This window comes from Bidens hawaiensis, unplaced genomic scaffold (genome assembly GCF_021521415.1).
Source record: "Bidens hawaiensis isolate Kalapana, Puna unplaced genomic scaffold, B.hawaiensis_p1.1 tig00001461_1, whole genome shotgun sequence".
NCBI classification, from domain to species: Eukaryota; Viridiplantae; Streptophyta; class Magnoliopsida; order Asterales; family Asteraceae; genus Bidens; species Bidens hawaiensis.
Window position 1 is genome coordinate 1,094,649 of NW_027491082.1, and position 10,836 is coordinate 1,105,484.

The window sequence follows — 10,836 nt, forward strand, 5'->3', positions numbered from 1 at the left end:
TCCAAAATGGATGTGTGTAACTGTGTATGTGATCTCTATATCTTTTCTTGATCACAGATGCTACCGTCCAACTATCGTGTGGCGGAAATGTGATAGCCTCAACCACTACAAGTCAATCGGGAGGATTTAACTTCTCCGTGAGCTCACTACAAGCTACTATTAGCCAACTTTTATCATCCTGTGGACTAGGTGTTCCTACACCACTCTCTGCTTGTAATCCAACACTACCTTCAACTGGATCTCTAGAATCGAATATCGAACTTGGGGTAAGGGAGAATATCACCATAATTGCTACGGACTCCAACTTTACACTTTTCGGCCCGACTGGATTCTCCTACAATCAAGCTTGATGATTCTAGTTTGTTAAATATATAATGTATGAATAAAGGAAAATTGTGTTTCGTAACATAATATACCTCCATATCCATATCCGTATATCAATACAATACCATACATGAAATATTTGAGATGAGCATCTTAAAATTTAAATATTACATATGTTATTATTAATGATGCAACCCGTGTTTGCACGTCTTTAAAAGATTAAAATGACGTATCTGCCTTTTAGAAACTTCCATCCACAATTAAAAAATAACCAAGAACTTTGCCTAAAAATCTTTACTTTTGGAAAATTTAAAAATACCAATCACGTTGCACTCTCATGATCTTCACCCATATATTTCTTTAAATTTTATTTTAAATCAACTTTATCGTGATTGTTAAATGGTTATAAGTTTTTCATGCATTAATATTTATTTAAAAAAAAACTATACCATAAAAACGAACATTTAATTCTTTCTATTTTCAATATGGTATTTTTAGAGTTTTTTTTAATTAAAAAAAGTTACCATGTTACGTGCTTACCGGTGTTTCCCGCCGCATCGCGCATGCACCTTTTTATAATATATGAATAAAAGAAGATATCTATCTATTTTAATAAAAGAAAATAACTAGAGACACGTGTCACTTAAAAATTCATTCATAACATAAATTTCTTGCTCAAACTATTCTTCTATTTTTAATGAAAACATATTTATGTAAATGTAATCAAAACATATCAATCTATCTTTTAATCAATAACTAATTATCCAAATTATAGAGATTAAATATATGTGGTTATTTATGTCAATATAATCAAAATATTTATATCTTTAATAAAATCATATATTCTTTTTATATTAAATCAATTTATATACACTTTTGAGTGTGGGTGATGAACGTTGTAAAACTCAATGAACGATATTTATAAATCAAAAATGATAAAGACAATTAAAAATTATGAATGAATAGCAATTTCATTCTCACATATTCATTCAATCTTCATAGATTCATGGAATTTTCATCAATCTCCTTCGAAAATGTAATACAAAAATGTGTTTTATCCATACTAATTTAATATATTATTTTGTCATTCATAATGAACATCTTATCATTTTTGTTAGAATTTGTTATTCCATTAATCACAACTTACAGAAGCACTAAGTGCATTTTTCATTATTATGGAAAAATTGTGTGAGAATATAGCACGTATTCGTATGAATAATCCATTATAAAATATAATTTGAACTTATAGAACCATTTAATTTGATAAAATGTAGGGTTTTTTTAATTTAATTATTTAATTTCTATAGCTTAATTGTGTTTTTTTAAGCATCTTGTAAATCACACGGGTTATAAAACTAGTTGACTAATATAAGATTAAACTAATATTTACATTAATTTATTTATTTGTTGTTCTCAAGTTAGTTAAGAAAACTAACTACGATTCGCTTATCATATACAAACACAAATGTAATGAGATATGTTAGAATTACACCACAAATGTTGTAAACTTTATCATATAAAGTATAAACATAGCACAAGAGATATATGAAAGTAAATAAATCTTCTACTTTGATCATTGCTACAACATTTTTCTCCCCATTGTTGTATTATGGGCTGGTTCGTCCGGTTTTGACAAAAATTTCGTCTAAACGACTTACTACACTTTAGATTGAGCCATCGGTTTAAGGTTATCATAAAAAGTAAAATGACAATGTTGGTTTGACCCTAGCGATTATGTGATCATGTGTTTGATACATGGCGCGCATTCACTTAAAACGTATAAGTTATCATAAAAAGTAAAACGACGAGAAAAAGGACCGATCAGATCACCAACAAACAACTTTTTTAACTTTGATTTCCGGACACAAGTTCACTCATCAAGTCAACAGCTTCTTGCACCTTTTGATTTCCCCAAACTCTACACACCAAATCACTCCATATATCTTCACCTGGTATACATCCATCAATAACCATCTCATCAAGAACCATAACCGCCTTATAAATATCGCGTTTCCCACAAAACAAACCAACAAGACACTCGAAAGTCTCATAATCAACACAAATCCCCTTATTTCGCATGCTACAATATAACCGAAAAGCTCGGTTAGCATCATTAACCCTACAAAGACCTCGAACCACAGTATTATGAATCTTAACATGAAGACTCCAAGTCACTCGCTTTATAGGTATCCCCTCAAAAACCATCTCATCAAGAAAGTTTGCAGCTTCTTGAAATCTCTCACCGTCACAAAAAATGTCAATGATTTTCCAATACAACCCAGCATCCGGTTTTAACCCTTGAAGCTTCATCCTATCGAATATTATTAATGCGTCACGAAGCTTCCGTTCTTTACATAATCCATGAATTAGCGTGCTGTAAGTTATCATATTCGGCTTATGGTGTTTGCTAATCATAACTTCCATAAGCTTCATCGCATCATCACTACGTCCGTTTTTGCATAGCCCGTTCATAACTGAGCTGTAGGTAAACACGTTTGGGTCAACCTGTTTTGCCACCATTTGTTCAAGAAAAGTCAAAGCTTCATCCAAGTTATTAACTTGGCATAACCCGTGAATCAAACTCGTGTAGCTCACGACACTTGGTGAACAACCGTTAATCTCCATCTCTTTTAGAAGCTTTTTCGCTTCGTTAACTTTCTTTATTCTACACAAACCGTTGATCAAAGTGGCGTACGTGTATGCATCTGGCGTGCACCCGTGCTTAGGCATCTCACGAAATATTTTGACCGCTGAGTCCATGGTTTGACTTTGACCACTTTTGCAAAGGGCCTTAATCAAGACATTAAGCGAAGGCACATTTGGCGGGAAACCGAGTTGTCTCATATACTTGTAGAACTTCAAAGCCACCTTTATTTGATTTTCATCAACAAGAATTGAGATGACCGTGACATAAGATTTTAACGTCGGTTCACATTCATATTCCTTCATCTTTTGAAAGATTCTCATCATGTCATGAGGCTTATGAACACGTCCGTATGCTCTGCATACGGATAAAAGAATATCTTCAGTTACTCTACAGTCGTCTTTTTGCATTCGGTCAATGAAATCTTCCGCTCTTTTGAACTGATTTGCAGATAATAGTTTCGAGATAATGAGTTTGTAAGTCGTGTGGTCGTGTCGGAAGCCATTGGCGTACTCAGCTGACGCAGAATCGAATACAATAACAGCTTTTTCTACGTTTCTTTCGGCTTTGATCAGCTGCTCAACTAGAGATGTGGTTATCTGCTTTGACCATTGAATAACTGATTTGCTTCTCATCACCATAATTCACAATTGCTTTCTCAAGTTACCACCTTTAAGTATATTTAACGTTACCCAGATCAAAGCTCAAGCAATTGGGTGAAAATTGGGGGTACTTGTGAGCTGTGGGATGAGTTCATTTCTTTCAGGCATTTTATCAAACAGTTGGTGGGCATTTTTAAAAACTGTCGTTTTGGAACATCAAATGCACGAGTGATGGGCTATCACCTGGTTAATAATATTAAGCGAGTGTGGCTGCAGTGGTTGACCGGAGATACCAGGCGCGTTGCATGGCTTGCCAAACCAAACGACAACGTTTAGGAAGAAGCCGGTGAAGAATTAGGCGGCCGCAAAGTGCAAACTGTGAATTATAATCCGGCTTATTGTTGGGCCTTACCCGACTCACATTTATGTCCACAACCATAATGGGCTCTGATTAATTTTTTAAGTTTACACATAGTAAAATATTAAATTCAAGTAGCATGTTAAATTGAATTCCAAATTTCCAATATTACATTCACTAAATTTATATCATGCATTAAATTTTTATAACACTTCATATAAGTGTTAAATCTCTAGTCCATCTCCATACTAATAAATAAAAATAATTGAATTGAAGATACTTGTCACATTATCTTCGATTACCCTAGTAACACAATATAGTATAGCAAGTTGTAACACCCTAAATTTGGTGTTATTTAGTGTGGAAAAACATGTCCCAAAAAGTTTTCTCTAGATTATGAACAATATAAGCTTATTTTCGGTGTTTAGGTGCCCTTATTATCATCTAAAAAACATGACGATTTAGTAAGTTTAATTTTACAAATCATTTCTAAGTTACAACCATCTACGGTTCTTTTGTCGCGATACTCATAGCAAATTTGCTTCCGAACCAAAAGCGATTGGTGGCGGCGTTATTACCATCAATGCATTTGGTCGGAGTAAATACATTCTTTTATAAGTTTTTGATCTGTCAACTAAGATACAAGAAAATTAATAAGAACCAAATTCCCATAATGGCATTACAAGAGAACAATCTTTACTTTACAGAAAGATGTCAAAAAAATTGCAGCAGGAGTATCCACAATAATCTCTCCAAGTTTCCTGGAACTAATTAAAAGCTAACTTTCCACTGCCGTCACAGGATTTACAAGATCGAGCCGACAAACACTTCGTACAGTAGCTCCATTTCTTTGGTAGCCTGTCAAAACAACATTATGTTGGTTTTAGTTCAAAACACCATGTTTCTTGTGAACCCTGTAAGGGTATTTGTGTGACCCTTAAGTTCTCATGGTCCACAAGAAAACATGCTTGTTGTGGACACAACAAAATTTTAGTCCCATCACCAACCACCGGTTAGCACTTAGCAGTGTATTAGTGGGGCCCATGAGTTTTCACTAATGGCTAGAAAAAAAACACGTAACTTGTGTGGAATAAAAATTCAGTCCCACAGGTTAGCGGTGTATTGGTGGGGCCCGTGAGTTTTCACTAACCGGTTCTTATGACAACAAACAAAACATGTATCTTGTGTGCGTAACAAAAATTCAATACTAACCCGGCCGTGTATCTAGTAGCCATATTCTTGGCATTCAATCTGGCTTTTTCAGCACTTCCATCCGACAATCGTTTGAGCACAAATCCTTCACCTTTGCATTCGGGGCATATCCCCGAACCGCCACAATCATCACAAGTTCTTGTGGGAACCACCTATGCGTGTGTTTCAAATAAACACGAATTAGAACAATAATACAAAAGTGCATTTTTCATTTATAGTTTGAATATACCTGGGCTGCCTCTTCAGATTTGGTTCTCCTAGCCAGAAGGGTGGCGGCTGCACCCACAACAGTGGCGGCAACTGCAACAGAAGTCGCTGTTTCTGGTAATCCATATGTCACTAAGGTGTCTTTTGCCTTTGTAGGAAATGTGATGCAACAACTTCTATAGAACGTGATATAGTCATTAAACTTCAATTTCCTTGCTGTTTCATACACCAAAAGTAAGACCAGATGAGATGTCTAGTAACATGAAATTCATGAAAAGATTAATATAATCGGACTATGGTCACAATCAAAATAGCAGCTGTTACTATCATGTTAGGCCGACATCATACTGAACCATAACAAGTGATGCCTTGTGTTAACAAGCTGAAATTTTAGCTCGAGCCAGCTTGTTAACTTTTTTAAAACTTTTGTCTCCACATGGATAGATATAACAACAAAAAGTAATATTTCTTACACATATGGATAAACATAACAGCAAAAAATACATGTGTTTCATTTTCCTTATAAAAGTTGAGCTTCTTAAATGGCTAACTTAACTTGAGCGAGTCAGTGACTGAGCAGTGAGCTCACCCTGGCTCGAGTTCGGCCCCAAATTTAGATGAGTAAGCTCGGTTCGGCTCACTTTTGCAAGCTGATTTCGAGCAAGCGTGAGGCAGCTGGCTATTCAAATGATGCAACCCACAACGATTCTCCACATTCATAAATTTTAATGTTATATATAGGTTCCCCTAGGGGTGCAAACAAGCCGAGCTGCTCGAGATCGGCTCGTGAAAAAGCTCAATCGAGCCGAACTTAAACGAGCCTGAGCCCGAGCTTGAGCCTAAAAGTAAGCTCGTTTAATAAACGAGCCCGAGCCCGAGTTTCACTAATCGAGCCCGTCGGCTTGCAAGCCTAAATGAGCATGCCATTTATATAATTTTTACAATATAATAATAATAATTAATTATTATTATGTTATGAAAAAAACAACTAAATAATATATATTATGTTATATTTAAAATTATAATTAAAAAAATATATCTAAAAATAATTGTAAATATTAACGAGCCGAACTTGAGCTTGAAAAACTACTCACGAGCCGAGCTTGAGCTTTAGAAATAAAGATCAAAACGAGCCGAGCTCGAGCTATGTGAAAGTTAAACAAGCCGAGGGCTTGGCTTGGCTCGGCTAGTTTACACTTTACACCCCTAGTTCGCCATTGTTGAAAATAGGATTTCCACCATTATTATCACAAGACAACAGAAGTATGAAGCATCTTTCAATCAAGAAACACACCTCATATATAACTCAAACCCTAATCTAAATTTCATTATCCACCTTACCAAGTAGTAACAAACATCAATCATAACTTTCACAAATTAAGGAGGTTAACTCTAATAAAAGAACAGAGTACAACAAACTATCAAGGGTTCATACACAGCATAAACTGGTTATCGAAATTTGCTGGAAAACAGGGTTAAAATGGGAAAAGATCTTACAAGTAGATGATGAAGATGAAGATGAAGATGAAGCAACAGGATTAATGGTCAGCAAAGAAAGCTCCATTTATTATTTTCAAGTGTGAAGACTTGAAGTGATGTTGTCTTGTATTTGTGTAAATATCTTGTAATATCTAAATATGTAGATTTCTTTCTGTGTCACTGAATTGCTTATCCTTTTAGGCTACACGGGGCTAAACAGGTGGGGTATATCCCGTATAGTAATGTACGGAACGTGTATATGGAAATGGAAATGGAAATGGAAATGGAATAAATAAGCTAGTATTTTGGCCCCCGCAAAGTGTAACCGAAAAATAACAACGTCCACGCATTACAACGAAATCGGTCGTCGATTAACATTTGTTTATAACATTTAATACTTTCTATAAAAAAAAAGACTAAAAACAAAAAAACCACCCTATACAATTCATGACCACCAACCAGTGTGATACCATCTCTATCTCCACATGATTTCTTTCTACTTAAAAATCGTTCTTGGAATCCCTGTTTTAAAGGTTTGAATTGTCAATTTTAAATTTTTTGAATTCAAGTTTTAAAAATAGTAACAAAGGGGCACAAAAAATTAACACCTATAAAACTCAAGAAATCATCATAACTTTAAATAGTTTTAGCAAAACCCAAAAGCATCAACACTTAAAAAAAGGGAAAATTCCCCGAATAGCCTTAATAGCCTTATTTTGAAGATAGATTCTAGTTTTGTCCCCCAAACTTAATAATTCTAAAAATAGCTCTCTCTAACTCATGACCATGTGTTAGGAAATCTAACGCGTCTTTGATGACGTGTTAGCATGGTCAAAGATGAGTTAGGCCTCCAAACACGTAGTGAAAAATATGTTAGCATCAAACGCATCGTCAAAGATATGTTAGCTTTTTGTTTGTTTTTTTTTTAAGATTATATTTTTATAACTAGTTTTACTCATATTTGTTTTTCTTTTATAACTTTTAATATATAAAATTTTATATTATTTCGAATATACCGACGAGAAATGTTTACTTTTATCTACTGACCAACATAAATTTTATTTAAAACCGAGCGGGGTCAATTTTTATTGAACATTTCGATATTGATTTGGCACGGCTTGAGTTTGAGTAAGTTTATGTCGGTCAGTAGGTAAAAGTAAGCATGTCCGTCGGTATATTCGAAATAATATAAAACTTTTATATATTAAAAGTTATAAAAGAAAAAAAAATATAAGTAAAAGTAGTTAAAAAATAATATTAAAAAAACACACAAAAAGCCAACATGTCTTCGACTATGCGTTTGGTGCTAATATATCTTTGACTACGTGTTTGGAGACCTAACTCATCTTTAACCATGTGTTAGGAAATTTAACGCGTCTTTGACGACATGTTAACGTCTTTAACCATGTGTTAGGAAATCCAACGCGTCTGTGACGACGTGTTATGCTAACATGTCGTCAAAGACGTGTTAGATTTCCTAACACATGGTCAAAGATGAGTTAGAGAGTGCCATTTTTTGAATTATTAAGTTTGGAGGACAAAACTGGAATCTATTTTCAAAATAAGGCTATTTTGGGAAATTTCCCTTAAAAAAACTTAATACATGATTATCCAAAACCAATTTTTAACCCACGATCCAACTTAATAAATGGTTTATTAATCATTGGTATATTGGTTTTTAATGATCCCAACTATTGTCTTTTGGTCACTGCTGGTCCCAACTAATGAATTGACTACTAATGATCCCAACTTTTAAAGTATTTGTTCATAACGGTCCGCGTTTTGGCCGGAAAACTCAATTTTTCCCCCCGAAAACTCAACATTTTCGTCCCAAACATCTTGGTAACTTCGTATCGGACCTTTAGGAACCTTTTTCTAGTAAAAGCCCCAACTATTGAGGTCGTCGGAAACCTAAGAAACATCGTCAAAATCGGTTGATGGTGCTCAAGTGGTGGTAGTTGGTTAGCGGTGAGTCAATTGGTGGTGGTTGCAGTGAGTCAATTGGCGGTGGTTCCGGGAACAAATTTGTACTTGGTTAGGATTCTGTTAGTCGCGGACCATTAGGAACAAATACTTTAAAAATTGGGACCATCAGTAGCCAATTCATTAGTTGGGACCAGCAGTGACCAAAAGACAATAGTTGTGACCATTAAAAACCAATATACCTTAATCATTTTAAGGCAAGTTAATTGAGTGCATGCAACTTCTATTTAATGAGAAATTAGAAATGAACACAAAGCCAAAAAGAGTTTGTTGGAAGCAGGGTGTACAACAACTAACATAGATCCTACATCAACCCATGATTTACCAACCAACAATACGCACAAATCATGTTTAATATACAAAGCAACTATCCATGTGTTTAGCATTGATCATTACATAAGAACATGACAATCATTTGTACAAAAATAAAAAACCAAAATTCTTATTTATCATCTCGGTTTTATAAAAAAAACGAAACAAAAATCTCGATTTAGCTAAATGATACATATATGTATAGGGTAAAGTTAAAATACAAAGGACAACAAAAATGAGAAAGGTGAGAAGAAATCTAATCTATTGATCTTAGATTTGAATGGTAGAGATTAATTTAAGAAAATAAATTGATGAGAAGGGCATAAAGGTAATAACCTGTGACATTCGTCAATTTCGGGTCTTATTTGTATTCGTTTTTGTATTTGTTTATTATGTAAACCGACCCGATTTGTAAACCGAAGCTTATGTTATAATCAAAATGATGGATTTATGTTACAATGTTGTTTCACACTTGTTGGGTCTTGAAAACATCCTATTTTTATTTATTTATTTATTATTTATTTATTTTATTTTTTTGTGTTGTTTTGTGTTTTTGTCTTGATCCATTTTGTATGAAAACTCTTGTGTCTCACACCCATATTTGACCACCAACATTACCCTATATATACACCACCTTTCCTCTTCATTTTCCCTTGCTACAACTCCAAAAAAAAAAAAACTCTCTCAAACATCAAAGATTCAATGTTATCTTCTTAAGTGTTCTTGAAGGATTTTGGTCTTTCATCTTAATTAGTTTATGTAGCCTTATTAATACTTGTTTATGGTTGTGCAACATATATATAATATACACCCTTGTTTACCTTTGGTAGTTACTTCTTCGATTCCGGTCGGTGAGGTTTCGGACCCCATAAGGCAAGGCTTCATGGAGGACTTCTTGTCCTTGATATATATACATCTATATAACTTGTTCATACATATTAATCTTGCTTATTTTAGTTTGTTGGTCATGTTTACAAGTTCCATGGTTATGGGGTTTTAAGAGTCTATGCTTCGGTTTAACCGTAAATAGCTCTAAACCGTAAACCGAACTTTGTTACTAGTTTTGTTTGTTTAAACATACTTAGTGTTAGATCTAAGTTTCTAAAATCATTTTTACAAATTCTATGGTTATGGGTTTGTAGAATCTTACCTCGGTCTTAACCTGAAACACGATCCGAACCGAAAACCGAACTTTTGTTTAAAGGATTTATTGTTAACTTTTGGTATTTTTTTATTTGTACATTATTATACAAGTTATTTAGTGTTTGGACATGTGGAAACCATATATGAACTTGTTGTAAGATGGAAACCGAACCAAACCGATTCTTGCTCGCTTAAGACACACAAGTGTGTTTTTTTTCTTTTTTAGCCATCAAGACTTGTATATTTCTTTAAAAATAGTTACAAATTGATTTTTAAATATTTTCTTAAGTACTTGGAAATGTTGGATCCAACTTGATCTCATAACAAAGTTTGGACCGACAAAACCGAACACTCGCTTAACGTGCATTGTTAGTTCTAAAACAATGGAACTACATACTTGGTTAAGTCTTATTAAATTTTATTGAGTTATCTCATAACATTCAATATTTTGGAAAGTTGACTTTGGGTTTGACCAATTATCAAGACCCGAACCGACAACCCGAACACTCGATAAAAAAAACCCGTTTTAGTATCTTTATTACAAAGGGATTTGCATTCTTGCATTTTACCCA

The 10,836-nt window shown here is 34.0% G+C and overlaps 1 protein-coding gene and 1 pseudogene across 1 annotated transcript; both read right to left on the reverse strand.

Moving 5' to 3' along the window:
• Positions 1-2,103: 2,103 nt before the first annotated feature.
• On the reverse strand, positions 2,104-3,609 carry LOC143576644 (pentatricopeptide repeat-containing protein At5g46100 pseudogene; annotated as a pseudogene).
• Positions 3,610-4,617: 1,008 nt separating this feature from the next.
• Positions 4,618-6,921, reverse strand: LOC143576656 (uncharacterized). The gene is made up of 4 exons (XM_077060699.1): positions 6,845-6,921; positions 5,370-5,563; positions 5,141-5,292; positions 4,618-4,786 (listed from the first exon to the last, which is right to left on the reverse strand). The coding sequence occupies exons 1-4, from the start codon at positions 6,909-6,911 to the stop codon at positions 4,696-4,698; spliced, it is 504 nt and encodes a 167-aa protein (XP_076916814.1). The 5' UTR covers positions 6,912-6,921; the 3' UTR covers positions 4,618-4,695.
• Positions 6,922-10,836: the final 3,915 nt, after the last annotated feature.